The sequence below is a fragment of the Squalius cephalus genome (assembly GCF_949319135.1).
Source record: "Squalius cephalus genome assembly, chromosome: 8".
NCBI classification, from domain to species: domain Eukaryota; kingdom Metazoa; phylum Chordata; class Actinopteri; order Cypriniformes; family Leuciscidae; genus Squalius; species Squalius cephalus.
Window position 1 is genome coordinate 13,625,304 of NC_137129.1, and position 14,994 is coordinate 13,640,297.

Consider the following 14,994-nt stretch of genomic DNA (forward strand, 5'->3'; position numbering starts at 1 on the left):
CTCATAGTAGAAAAAAAATGTCTGGTCAACTGTCTGGTTACCTTCTTTTGTGTTCAACATAAGAAAGAAGCTCATACAGGTTTGGAACAACATAAGGGTAAGTGAATGATGACAGAATTTTCATTTTTGGGTGAACTATCCCTTTATGTAGCGAGTTCCATCGTTGTACGGGATACGTACCCTAGATCGATGGATGTGTTTACATGCAGACTTTTCAGATTTTCAGTCCAATTGAGCCATCAGTCTTATTACTAATGGATTATTTGGTTGCATGCAAACATAGCTAATGTTCAGAATTGACAACCAGATTTAATTTTTATACCAGGTGTGACTCATTGACAAATTGTCCTGCGCATTTAAAGGGAGACAAGAATAGATCAAATAATAGTCTATATTGGCAGGCAACCAAAGTCAATACTCTTCTCCAATTCATGAATAATGCAGGCAACCACAGAGAAAGAAAACCATTTAGTAAATATCAAAATTGTATTGTCTCTTTATGGATTTTATTCTTATTCTAAATTGTTCGGCATTTCAAAATGCTGATTCCAACCCCATTCAAACTCAACCACACAATATTTTTCATAAACTGAGAGAGGTTAATAGCACTAACATTAATGTTAGACAGACATAAACTACCCATACAGTACTTACAGTATGTATTGAATGCAATGACATGACGCTGCAGTTCAGCTCATATCAGCTAAACTTTAGTTGTGACTTGTACAGTAGGCTATATTTGAAGTTTTGAGTTTGTTTACATAACTGAACTGATTATAAACACAACCATACTCTTATGAAAAAGAAGTACACTATAACACACTTTTAAAAAGAGTACTTATTATGGGAAAATATACTTTAAAGAATATACTTTGGTGTGAACTGAATGTAATGTTTTTTGTAATAATTTGGCGCTATGAGCTATGTAGATACCAATGAAATCGCTACCAAATTGAGTTAAGGACCTACCAGTCTGCGCCATCTAGAGTTTCATGACAGAACTTGGTATTAGCAAGTACATTTAAGATTTGAAGTACACTTACAAGTGCACATTCAATATGATTGAGCAGACTTCTTTTTCAAAAGAGTATTAAGTACTCTGTATTACGCTGCTGTGTGAATGTAGCTTTTGAATGTGCTACAATAAATAATGACGACAAAAATTAGCTGAGCTTCCTCAAATCAATGACATTCAGATCATCTGAGCAAGAGCTTTTTCTTTTGACAAATGTGACATTTAACAGTAGCCCACCATTCCTACTTGACATCCCTTGCCCACTCATGTCACACTTACCGCGAGCTTTATGGCTGATGTCCCGGATATACTCATCATAACGGAGGGGTTCATCATCCTCATTAAACACCATGTCTTCTACAGTGATGTTGTCTTTATCCATCTCTGTGTACGGCCCCTCCACGGCAAAGTAGCATGGCCGATCATCTTTCTTATTATCGCTAAACATGAGCATGGCGTGTTTGTGCCAGCCGAAATGATGGTGCATCCTGAGCACAAACTCACCCAGCTTCTTGTGGGTAGGGCCGGTGTTGGTGATGGACGAGTACAAATTGAAACCCTGCGCCCTCGCCCCACCCGTGATCATCGGAACCTCCCAATGCGTGGTGAAGCGGGCCACAGGTGAGGACGAGTAGTCACAACCTGGCCCGATGAAAGCCCAAGGGTCATATGAAAACTTTAGGTCCACGGCCACAAGTGGAGCCACTGAATCCGAACACACTCCTTCTTTGTTTTCGCTGCTATTGAAGACCAGTTGTAGATGGTAGCCAGGCAGAAGGTTGGGGTCAGAATTCACCTTGTCCAGGGCCCAAAACAAGGCAGGGCCCACCCGGGGCCATGCCCAGGGGTACTCTGTGTTGTGTAGAGGTAGGATGACTGCCAAGGTGATGTTCTGTTGAGGTGGATGGGGACTGAGAGACTGAGGCTGGTTTTGAGGGAGGGGCTCCAGTTCAACCACTCCAAATGACACACCACTCAGCAGAACTAGAAGAGTTAGCCTCAACGGCCCCATCCGGAATGCTTTCATTCTCAAAATGAATAGTAAGGACTAAGACTCTGAAAATCAAGACAGAGACACATTTGAGATGCACTTTCTGCAGAACAGAGAATGTCCATCATTCACAAAGTTACTTCAAAGTTTATTCATAGAAATGAAATGAGAAAAGAAAATATTATACTACTAAAAATGTCTACTACTTCAACAATCAGAAGAATGTGATAGGCTACTATGAAAAATAACTGTTCTCTAATTGCATCACGCGTCCATGAATAACTTTAAAAATCCATAGAATCGTTCCGTTGGACAAAATGTTCTTTATAGTGCACAAAGTTGAACTAAAGGACCCAAAGTGGTTATTTTATGGCATGCTGCGAAAAAAAACCACACCTTTTGAAACGTTTATTTTTTAGAGGGTACCATTAATTAAACGTATTATATAGGCTAAATACATTCTTCATAATTGAGAAGACTATCCTATAATAATAGTTATTTAATTATAATAATAACAATAGCCTATATTTCACAGGGCTGTTCTCAACCACATTCGCACATGACACGTTTTGGGTTCAAAAACCGAATCAAACTGAACCATGGGGTTTTGAAACGCGTTATTACACATTTAACACACTTATCACTTTACACGCTTTAAAACGTCAAGCTGAAAAAAAAAAACGATGCGTTATTGAACTTCTAAAGAGTGACGCAAGTGTAGCCTACCAGAATTTACCAACGCAGTCGACGGGACGCAAGAACGCGTCCTCACTTTAACCTTAATATATTAAAACACACTTTGAAATAAAGCTTTACTGAAGAGAATAAAAATAGTTAAATTAATTGAATTAGTATATTACCACAGGTCAGGTCGTCATTAGGAATCATCCCACTTGCAAGTCTGCCGTCCAACCGTTAAAATCCGTGTCTCGTGAATGTGGTGGCAAAACTGTTCCCTCGGAGAAAACGCGTCGATTATTGCAGCTCAAACAGACTCACCAAACTTACAAGAGTGAAACTTTGGTCTCTTGAATCTCTCCATAGAAACCACCATGATTTCTCGAGCCTCCCTCTTTCTCCGAATGCGCTGAGGAAACGGGATTCGCAAAGAGGAAATCTTTCTCGGTGCGCCTGTGACTTTCTTGGAAACTTTGTTAATGAGTAGATGCTTCTGTAGTTAAAAATTGTTCACCGTGTCATCTTCTCCTTGATGTTTTCCCGACTGGAGAAGATAGCTAAATCTCAGCGGGTTTGGATTTGATTCAGAATGCGCGCGATGTCACACACAAAAAAAGTGAAGTCAAAGTAAAAAGCGCGTTCACATCTGCATCCATAAAACTCGAATGATAAACTCAAAATGTTTAGTTGACAACAAAACGAAAGGTGCAGGTTTATTGTGAGGCACACTCTATGTTTGAAGTCTATTCTCCCACATCCTCATCCAGTGAGTGTCGGGTCAGTCAATGCGATGTAAAGCTCAAGGTGGGAGGAGGAGAGAAGTGAGAGAGGGAATGACACAGTGTGCTAGTCTAAAGTGCAGGCGGGAGAGGAGGAGGAGGAGAGAGAGAGGGAGAGAGAGAAAGAGAGAGAGAGGGAGAGAGAGAGAGAGAGCGATGTAGAAAAAATGTTTACAGCACTGTTGCACAGCCATGTGGCACCAGATAAATAGATAGATAGATAGATTTTTTTTTTAAATGAAAATATTGATTGAGGACATTTGTGGCTCAGCGAATGTGAATTCATAATTTGTTTAGGCATTATTTAGCCACTTGACACATTTGTTGTAGCTACAAGATCACTGTGCCCCACACAGGATGAACATCCACTTTATTATTGTACAACAATGACCTGACCTTTTGCATGGGAATACAAAGGAAAAACAGCTCGCTGGAGAGATGAGAAGGCAGGACTTGCTGTGTTGTCCCTGCCACTGTGTGAGCATTTTGGAGTCCATATCGACCTCCGGCATTTTAATCACATGCTTTTCTTCCTCCTCATTGTTCCATTTTTTTCAACCACTTCCTCCCAATTAAAACGTTCTATTTTTGTGCAGTCCATTACACTTTTATTGGCTTTTGCTCCTCCCTCTCCTCCGCTCTGTTCTGTTCTCCGTTTGGCCTTCTGCGGGAGCGTCTCATCTTGCGCCGTCCTCAGCAGCCCTCACCCTGACAAACAACTTCCAGATCAATAAAGCACAGGGAGGACCTCGGCTGCTGGCTTCCCGTACGCAGAGAGCGCCGGGAAAGACATGCTGCGCGCCAGGCCAGCACCTCCCGGTTATGGTTGGTCGTAAATAAGAAGTGTAGGGGGGGCTGATAAACTGTGTTCCACTTTCTCTTTCCCCACCTCCAGGAGGGCAAATGTGTTACTTTCAAATTTCTGCCAATGACCCAGCTGACCAACTGCCCTTCCATTCATTCCCTAATTCCCCATGCTGCTTATCTGAACACCCCCTTGCACCTTTGACCTCATCCGGTCAACCACACACACACCAGTGGCTGCGGTTTCCAAAACAGGATGTGTTGCACCCTTACTCACTCTGTCACTCGCTTTTTCTCTGACAATGCTGAATACAGCATACTACCATTTCACTTTTACTATTTCTGCTGTATATTTATACCGTGTGCAGTATAATAATTTTCCTTATGCATGAAATACCCAGACTCATTGCATCAAAATGTCCAGCTTTAGAGCACACTGCGCAGAATACAGTAGCCTATCCCACAATCCAATGCGCTCATTCTGGACTTTCTTTTCCTCATGACAAAGGAACGGAAGTTACATCAGCAGCAAAATTAATATATTTCTTGACTCGTTATTTGATCAGACCACCAGGAGTTACGACATTTTGTAAAATATTTAAATGTATAAATGTATGTACTTAAGGATTTCTGGTGAAAGAATAAGCTCATTATTTATACAATTTTATGATAATTAATTTTATTAAAAAAAAAGAATTGTTTCACTGGCTCTTATTTAGTCTTTGATTAAAGAAATATGCAAATTACAACTATGACAATTATATACTATGTATATATTTTTTATTATTTTTGGGGGGTAAATCACATACTGACATGTATAACATAAAATAATAATATTTATAATAACATTACTTAACTAATACTTTTATTATAACATAAATATTCTGATTTCACATGACTTTCACATGTAAAGCACTGACACAGGGAGTTTTCTTGATTGGCTTTGTGTAAGTAACTTAACTGTAGTGAAAATCCAGCTTAATTTACTATAGTACTATGTATTTATATCTTAAAAAAAATAATTAGATAGCAGTTTGCATTTAAATTTTTTTTTAATACATAATGCATTAACTTTTACATACTGCATTTAAAAATTGTAGGCAGTATGCAGTATATACTGTGCTGTAACAGTAGGCATTTTAGAACATAGCCTCTCTCTTTTTAGCATCTCCTGGTTTGTTATTACGGGTAACCTCCTCTCATCTCTTCCTTCTCCTCCCTCTCTCCTACGTTCTTCCGTATTACTCACACAAACTAAGAGGAGTTCAACCTCCAATAAATCCTCCACATTAAAAGTTATCTTCTCTGTTGCACACAAACACAAACAAGTAAGCTTTACCAATGATGTCTGTAATCACTATATGGTAGAAACGAAGCAGCCTACACACATTCCTGTGCGCGCAAAAATACGCACAAACTGTTCTTGCTTGTTTTGTTTTGGTCTGAATTCTTCCACGGCCTAATGAAACTGCTTCCTCCCTCTGTGTTTCCAGGATGCTTGATGTTTGGAGTGATCTCTCATCCTTTTTTGTGGTCTTTGGTCACTGCCCTTTAAACCTCACACGAGGAGGTCCAGAATCACGGCACGGAAATGAAAAAGGAGGACCTTGCCTTTGAGTGAGAGTGTGAAGTGTCTTGATCTTAATAGCTGTGTAAACATTTAATTTGTATCTCATCTCTTGTCTGAATCAAAAAGTGGTCTGCTGCATTGCCTCAGCACAGATAAGTCAGCCCCACTAATGACGCTTTGCATCTGCACAGCAGTGACTTCCTGTATGTGTACGTGGGAGGAAACTCTCGGCTCCCTCTCCCTCTTCCTAACGCACTTTCTTGCTCTGATTCCCTAAAAGCATCTTTACTAGTGCTCCTTTATTGAAATAATACAATGATTTTTCAGTGGAATAATATCCTCTCTGATCCTCTGGTTGTTTTACACTACAGATTTGGTATTTGGTGGGCTAACCGCCATGTTCACGCATTGTTATTATGTCACTTTGGTAGGAGATCATTAGGCAGAAGTGGTGCAAGTGTACTTTGGGAAGGGATATCAGCAGTTTTTGGTATAGTCTGACTCACAGTACGCATACACAAAAATAACCCGTGGCCTCTTTAACAGCACAAGTCCAACTCATACTCAAGATTCCCATGGCAACCATTATCAGCCAGTTGCCTTGTAACAAACCAGAAGTGATCAATCAAATGATAATATCAATAAAAACAACTACCACCACAAATAAACTAGAAACATTTTGTAAGGGCACTTTTTGTAAGAGTCATTGCCAGGGTGGATTGCAAGGGTGGCCCACCCCCAAATCTCTATGATATTCTGGTCTCTAGATATGACTCAGATTCCCTCCTTTAATGTAAGTCTAAAGGTGCGGTCACATTTACCATTGCATTTCAGTAGGAATCTGTAGGATCAGGAATTTCCCATAAGGGCAAAAATGTTGCATGTTTTCTAAGCGAAAATACACAATGGACCTTTTTGTCTGCAAAATTCCACTAAGGCAGCGGTTCAAAAAACTTTTCTGCCGGCCCCCTTTTGTAGAGAAAAATATTTTCAAGCCCTCACCTACATGTACCCACAAAAAAAAACAAAAAAAAAACACTCTCAGACATCCAGTAGGAGTTAATTAAAACATTGTAATTAATACAGTACAATTTCTTAACTTCAACAGGCTTCTCTGTGAAGCCTCTAAGTGGCGTCTTGACTTGTTCGGCTTCATACTGTCAGAAGCTAATATTTCTGCTAAGTGCAGAAGCATGCATCATTAATTTATATTTTCACACAGCTCACTGCAATACTAAATTCTGATTCTTCAATCATGCCATTAGCGGTCTGTTATTACAAGACAACATATGATAACAACTGATACAACTGATAACAGACCACTCAAGCAGGTATTGAGTCATCTTGAGGTAATAAAATGTGTCAAATTAATATTTTGTGTTAAATTATTTACTTATCTGGCAAGTAGCTGGGGTCTTGTATCACCCCGAAGAGGCTTCTTTTTCGTAACAATCCGCTGACTGTATACTATCCCTTAGCCTTGCCGTGCCCCCCAGTTTGGGAACCACTGCACTAATAGCTCGTTTCCACCGAACGGTATGGTACAGCAAAGTACAGTATGCTATGCAATTATTTCCATTTCAATTGTCAGAAGTTGTATCCACAGGAGTAAATCACGCACATCTTATTTTCAATACGGGTGCTGGATCACAAGTATAATCCATGTAGTAGTAAGTAACAGATCCGCACACCGAATAAGCTCCCATTCAAAAATGTTTTTATTAGTGACGTAGTGAATTGTCAGAAGTTGACCACCAAAATCCCGAACCGTACCATACCACTTTTTTGGGACCCTTCCGTTGGGGTATCTAGCACAGTGGTCTGGTACTTACAGGGCTAGACTCATTGCAGAACGTTAATTGGTTGACAGAGAATCGTCACTTGCACGTGCTTGTCCGGCTGTGTTTTTCCATGCATCCTAACAAAGCTCAAACAAGAACAAGATCTGCTGTGCGTCCTCCAATTTTGTTTACTGTGTACTTTCTTCTGCACGAGAATGACGTTGATCGCTACACCATGCCTATCAAGTAAGGATACTGTTGGTGGTGGAAACGCAAGCCAGATCAGGGTTTACCATCCCGAATCGTACTGTACTGTACTGTACTATACTGTACTGTACCGTACCGTACCGTACCGCTCGGTGTAACTAGCCATAAGATAACCATCCACAAAAAATCTAAGGTCCAATTGCTTAAAAAAATCTTCTTAATAAACCACACAATTTGAAGTATTATCCATGTCTGTAGCACAAACCTTTATGGGTTTTTATCAATAGTTTTGTGCATTATCTTGTAAAGAGTATACCTTGATTATAGCAAATTGTTCCTGGAATGTAAAGATTAAGTGCAATTTGAATGATCAATGTGAGATTTCAAATTCTGATTAGATCACTTCTTTCTTCACTTGAGGTCTCATTTGAAGAATTTCTTGTCATTCAGTTCCAGGAAATCATGATACAATTGATTTATGTTGAAAAGAAAATGAATGAATTGTGGCTGTGTATACAGAACTTTCACTTAATCTGATATGAATTAACTACATGATTATGTGATAAATAATCTTGGTCAAACCTAATTTGGAGAAAGAACATGCACAAAGCTACTTCAAGTGAATTAAGATTACATTCCAAAACTACCACTGAATATGAAGTTTCACGAGTTCACACTTACATATAATTTTGAAGGGGTAAAGTTTAATGCGTATTTGGCGTGCTGTCCGGAGGGAGGGCTCCGAGCTCGGAGTTCGGCCCGAACCCAGAGTACTCCCCCCGTATGTAAGTGTTTAGGACTAGAAGCGTGGAGAAGGGGTGGTGGAGGGATGCTGCAAAAACTGTCAATGAGGTGAGACTGCTGAGTATATATACACCTCTTACCATTGATTGCTGAGTGCTCTCCACTTGTGTTAATTATCTGAACGTGCTCCTCCCGAACCTTGTTAATAAAACGTCATTTCACGAGTTCACACTTACATATAATTTTGAAGGGGTAAAGTTTAATGCGTATTTGGCGTGCTGTCCGGAGGGAGGGCTCCGAGCTCGGAGTTCGGCCCGAACCCAGAGTACTCCCCTCAAAGGCTAAAGAGCAGAGGACAGCCGCCGGACTAAAGAACCCCCAAATGAGTGCCGAGTTTGGCGGGCTGGCATCTCAAGAAGGGGCCTGGATGCTTGACCGGGGAGGCCCGTAATGGTGGCTCACTGCCTGGACTGACGGCCCCTGTTGGTCTGCGAACGGGGAGCAGTTTGTAGTTTACAGTGACCGATCGGGAGGATTTGCGCTTTTCTGCTAAGCCCAAATGCTCGCTGGACAGAGAAGAAACAGAAAGGAGGAAAAATGAGTACTTGCCCGAGAGATTTTCTCACACTGCATCCGCAGTGAGACCAAATGCTCGCTGGATGAAAGAGAAAACGTAAGTGCTCTACCGGGAAAGTTCTCACTCCGTCCACTGGGAGACCAATGCTTGCTGGACGGAAAGAAAAAGCGGAAAAATGAGCGCTTGCCCGGGAGATTTTCTCACACTGCATCGCTGGATGAAAGAGAAAACGTAAGTGCTCTACCGGGAAAGTTCTCACTCTGTCCGCTGTGAGACCAATGCTCGCTGGACAGAAAGAGGAAACAGGAAAATGAGTGCTTGCCCAGGAGATTTTCTCACACTGCATCGCTGGATGAAAGAGAAAACGTAAGTGCTCTACCGGGAAAGTTCTCACTCCGTCCGCTGTGAGACCAATGCTCGCTGGACAGAAAGAGGAAACAGGAAAATGAGTGCTTGCCCAGGAGATTTCTCACACTGCATCGCTGGATGAAAGAGAAAACGTAAGTGCTCTACCGGGAAAGTTCTCACTCCGTCCGCTGTGAGACCAATGCTCGCTGGACAGAAAGAGGAAACAGGAAAATGAGTGCTTGCCCAGGAGATTTCTCACACTGCATCGCTGGATGAAAGAGAAAACGTAAGTGCTCTACCGGGAAAGTTCTCACTCCGTCCGCTGTGAGACCAATGCTCGCTGGACAGAAAGAGGAAACAGGAAAATGAGTGCTTGCCCAGGAGATTTCTCACACTGCATCGCTGAATGAAAGAAAAAACGTAAGTGCTCTACTGGGAAAGTTCTCACTCCATCCGCTGTGAGACCAATGCTCGCTGGACAGAAAGAGGAGACAGGAAAGAGGAGAGTGAGTTTTTTTTTTTTTTTTTTTTTACTCGATGAGGATTTGGTGAGCTTTTTTAATGTGGAACCGGTTGGTCCTGATATAGCTTTGGAAAGCATTGGAGGACCATCTCCCAAGGGCTTGAATCTGCTGTTGGGAGAGGCCTTTTTGGGCTGCTGAAGTTGCTGCCCCGATGCGGAATGAGTGACTTGAAAAATTCTTTGCTGGAATGCCTGACTGTTGGAGAACAGATTTGAGGTGTTTCTGGAACCAAAAACGTGTCACGGGTTTTTTGGATTCATCTAAAAACAGGGGTTCTAGAGGAGATTTAGCCTGAGAACTTCTCCATTGCAGATATGCCAGAATTGACTGGTATGGTTGGATTTGCGAAGCGAGGTTAAAAATGTAGATGAAATGACCTTTTTTGGTTTGGTCAGTCTTACTTTGTTTGATCAAATATGAAATGGTTTCGCCATCTAGTACTGACAAGTCTGAGATGGTGGGATGGATTTTTGGGTCAAATTTGGAAGTGATGGCGAGTTCCGAGCATCTAAGAAAACCAAAAAAAGCTAAGATAAACATGGCGTCGAGTGTGCGAGCGGTATTGAGGGGCTGGTAGCCTGTGCGGAGGGCGTGAATACATTTGGTGAGAATGTCTAGCGTTATAGGTTGCCTGGCGTCGGGACGGGTAGGCTGGGATTTTTGAATCCCTTTGATCAGGAGGGAGGTTTGTGAATTGTTTATCTCGGAGGAAGGAGCGCCGTACATCAATTTATGGAAAAACTGGATGCCGCTCAAATACCCTTTGATGGACCCGACTTGTAGGCCCTTAAAGATATTAAGGTAGGAGATAAAAGAGGTGATTGAAAGAAGAGAAAAATCAGGGAAAGGCAAGTTATGAGAGACATGGAATGTTTTAAAAGATCTCCAAGCAGTAACGTAGGATTGAAGGGTCCTGGGAGATACTGCTTGGAGGATAGTGTCGAGTGATGCGTCAAGCAGGGGTTTTAGCGGGTGGGTTATGGGAATATTAGTTCTGAATAGCGAGGAACTGGAGTTGGGGATTGATCCGCCTCTGGAGCCAGCATCCTGAATTTCTGAAACAGAAAACGAGACCCAGGGACCCGTTTTTTGACCCAGGGATGTGTTTAGCAATGATAATGAATTGGTCGCAAGCTGAAATCCAGATGAGACGCCTTAAGAGTGGCATCAGAGCGGGTGAATGAGAACGGCCTTTGTTAATGCAATGCACTGTTCCGTCATTGTCGCAATGCACTAAAACGCTACTAGCGGCCCATTCTTTTCCCCACAGGAAAGCTGCTACTACGAGAGGGTAAAGCTCGAATAGAGCTGAGGATTGAGATATGTCGTGGAGCTGTGGTGGCCATGGAGCCGCAAACCAACGACCTTGATAAAATCCCCCGAACCCAATTGAGGGGGCGGCGTCTGTGAACAATTGGATGTCGGTGGGGGATGAAACCAGGTTGTTGTAGAAAAAGGATAGGCCGTTCCACTGTTTTAGAAATGTTAACCATAGCCTGAGTTCGTCGCGACATGCTTGAGTTACAGAAATGCGGTCTTCTAGTGAGTGGACAGAGGACGCGAGTGAGAGGAGATGCGAGATGAAGGGGCGGCCCTGCGGGATGATGCGCATTGCGAAGTTTAGATGTCCAAGCAGGGACAGGAGTTCGCGTTTTGAAAAATTTTATTTTTCAAGGAAAGTAGAAGAGACGAGGATTATTCGATCAATTTTCTCTTTGGGGAGGGTTGCTTGGAATTTTTGTGAATCCAAATTAATTCCTAGGAACTCGATGGATGTTGCAGGGCCCATGGTTTTTTCCTGTGCGATAGGAATTCCTAGTTCAGAAAAAACTTTTTGGACTGTGAGGATGTGCGCAGCTGGGATGGCATTGGGAGACGAGATTATTAAAAAATCGTCTAGCAAGTGAATGAGGTGGGGAATGGCGTAGTTGTTCGACAAAATCCAGCAGACGGCTTCTGATAGCATGTCGAAAATTTTAGGACTGCTTTTGCATCCGAAAGTTAAACGCACTGCGAAATAATATTTCCCGAGCCAGCGAACTCCAAATAGGTGCCATGAACCTGGATGGATAGGCATTACTTTGAAAGCGGATGTAACGTCGATTTTTGCAAGCCAAGCGCCCCGACCTGCGATTTTGATCATATCGATAGCCTGATCTATGTCGTGGTATTTGAGCGAAAATTCATCGAGAGGGATCAAGCTGTTTATGCTTGGGAACGGGGAATTGTGCGGGGCTGACAGGTCGATTATTAGTCGTTTTTTACCCGAGAATTTCCTTGTAGCCACTCCAATGGGGCTGATACGAAACAGATTAAATGGAGGATTGTCGAACGGACCGATCATGAAGCCTGACTCAACTTCTTTTTTGATCAGTTTGTCTACGACTTCAGGTTCTATAAGGGCGGATTGAAGATTATTACATATGATGTTTTGGGAAAGCGGGCATTCTAAGCCGGGTTTAAAGCCGTTTTTTAAACCTGACAGCAGATAATCAGCACGCGGCACATAGCTGGTGGATTTAGCATTGCTTATTCCCACGTAGGGAAGAGAGGAAGGGTTAACCTGTGGGCATGATGCGGTTGGGTGCGCCACTGACCTGCAAACTGCGCAGGTGATGTTTTTGCAGCCTAAAAATACCCTGCTGTGGAGATCCGAGTCAAGTGCACCCCAGTATGTGCACTGGTTCCATTGTGCGACTCGCACGGCACTTTTGGCAGAAAAAAGTTTATGGTACGTGTAGAAATGCCCGCCCCCATAGGAAAGCGCGAGTTCGGCAATGATTGCTTGGTAATCGTTCAGTTCGCACCGCCTATGGGGGAAGGCTGAACAGATGATTTCAGTGAAACGTGAAAAAGCGATCGTAAATTCGGGAAATGAAAGGACGCGAGATGAGTGTGTGTTTGTGTTTTTCAGGGTTACTGAAAAATCACCGCAATCCACTTGACGGTCTGATTCAGCTGCGGGGAGGAGAGACAACAGAGAAGATAAGTCTACATCCGCACCTGAGAGGATCTGAGCGCGGATGGATTGGGAAACTGGTGGGGGTTCCATAGCAACTGCGTTGGACGGCACGGGCATCGGAGTGGCTGTGAAGAGAGAATATGGTGATTTAGTTTGGATGGTAGAGCTGGGAAGGGTATAATCCGGGGCTGCGAATGTCAGCAGTGCCCTTGCAATCGGAAGACCTGTTGAAGATTGAAAAGGAAAGTTAGTAGGAGGATGTGAGGGATGATAGAAAGCACTGTGAGCTTGGGCTGCCAGCGGAGGCGGGCCCGCGCTCGTTTGAGTTACTGCAGCTGCAGGCCACTGGAAATGGGCGGGGTTGTAACCTGTTGGGTAGAACTGTTGACATTGTTGGACCTGTGATGCTAGCGGCGATAGCTTCGCGCTAGTGTCTGCCACTGGAGCTGGAGGCCACTGAAACGAAAAAGGGTTATGAACAGCGGGAGAATAAAACTGAGCGGCTGTGGGGAGGCCGCTGGGCCCGGCTGCATGTGGCGCTGCGGCAGCTGAAGCAGAGGTGGAGGGCTGGGCCTCATCGAAAGGTGGTAGTGGACCTGCCATGGCGAAATCTGGAACTTGGCCCAGGCTCGCTGAGGGCCTGTTGCTGCGGCGACTCGATGGCCGAAGCGAGCCGCGTCCTGTGCGGGAAGACGACGGTGGAGACTGGGCAGGCGAATTTTGAGCCCGGCGGGCTTTGCTCTGCCTGTGAGTCGTCTTGGGAGTTGACTGGAGGGAGACGTACAGAGCATACAGCTCCGCTTTACTCATTTTCCTCGAAGCTTGTAAGTCTGAGTTACCCAGCGCTTGCCTCAGTCCAGCTACGGTCCATTTCCCGATGGGTGGGATCGTCGGGACGGCCGAGCGGTAGGAGGAGGCTGGGGAAGAAGATGGGAGTCTTGCCGGGGCGGCGAAGACTGGTCTCGACGTCTTGTTGAGCGCCGGGCTGATCGGGCCGGTGTGCGGCCGCGAGGAGAAGCCGGGGGCTCAAGTGCGACGACCGGCGTAGAAGGGATGACCGTGGGATCGGCGGAGTGCGAAGGTGCATCCCTGGAAATGTTTGCGTCTTCGTTGGAAGAGGAGCTTGATTGTGACATAGCTGCTAGTATGCTGCAAAAACTGTCAATGAAATGAGGTGAGACTGCTGAGTATATATACACCTCTTACCATTGATTGCTGAGTGCTCTCCACTTGTGTTAATTATCTGAACGTGCTCCTCCCGAACCTTGTTAATAAAACGTCATTTGTTAAGGACACGGTCATCAATTGCTAGGTTTGATTTTTAAAAAGTGTAAACCAACTCAGAGAATCAGCTCCATTTTGCTGTACATGACCTCACCGACCCACAAATCCTCTCTATTAGTGAATAACCGGAAGGCAAGTAAGATACCTCTTTCTTATCATGGAGGATATCTGACTACTATTTTACCATCATTTTATCAGCCCTGAAGAGTTGCTGAACATCGGTGGACATCATACAGGTACATCTGTAAACTGGTGTCAAAAATGGTCCACTGGAAATGTTCTGTATCATTGCTTTTCTCTTATCACTAAATCTACCACAATTCATGCAGGTTTTACCAAAATATGTTCCATTAATCTATTTACAGGGCATGCTAAGTAAATCTTAAAAGGTTTTAAGAGGCTAATATAAGAGAATTTATATATGACTTAATCACAATGCACTGAAATACAAGCACATTGAAGTCAAAATTAAACTTCCCCTGTCCATGTTGGCATGATGTAATTCACGTCAACAGCGCATGTGATTGGAGCACTTAAAAACAAATGTCCAGCAGCATTAACGGTCAACAGAGTACAGCCTACATGGAAAGGATTGCAAACTCAAATGGTGTTTCAAAATCAAGTATTCCTGGGCCTTTACAGTTCATGTCTTTATTAATTACAGGGAAATGAACAACTGAAATATATATCTTTTTATAAGTAATCGCAAAAATCTTGAGAGTGAACGTAA

At 43.2% G+C, this 14,994-nt stretch overlaps 1 protein-coding gene across 2 annotated transcripts in view; it reads right to left on the minus strand.

Moving 5' to 3' along the window:
• Positions 1-3,493, minus strand: part of npr1a (natriuretic peptide receptor 1a) — a 118,976-nt gene extending 115,483 nt beyond the window's left edge. Inside the window, exons 1-2 of one of the 2 annotated variants that reach the window (XM_079879452.1) lie at positions 2,870-3,493; positions 1,295-2,069 (exon numbers count right to left, since the gene is read on the minus strand). In XM_079879452.1, coding sequence (XP_079735578.1) covers positions 1,295-2,042 — 748 coding nt within the window. In that variant the 5' untranslated portion in view covers positions 2,043-2,069; positions 2,870-3,493. Of the gene's footprint in view, positions 1-1,294; positions 2,072-2,866 lie in introns of both variants that reach the window. The other variant, XM_079879451.1, reaches the window with a different exon arrangement.
• Positions 3,494-14,994: the final 11,501 nt, after the last annotated feature.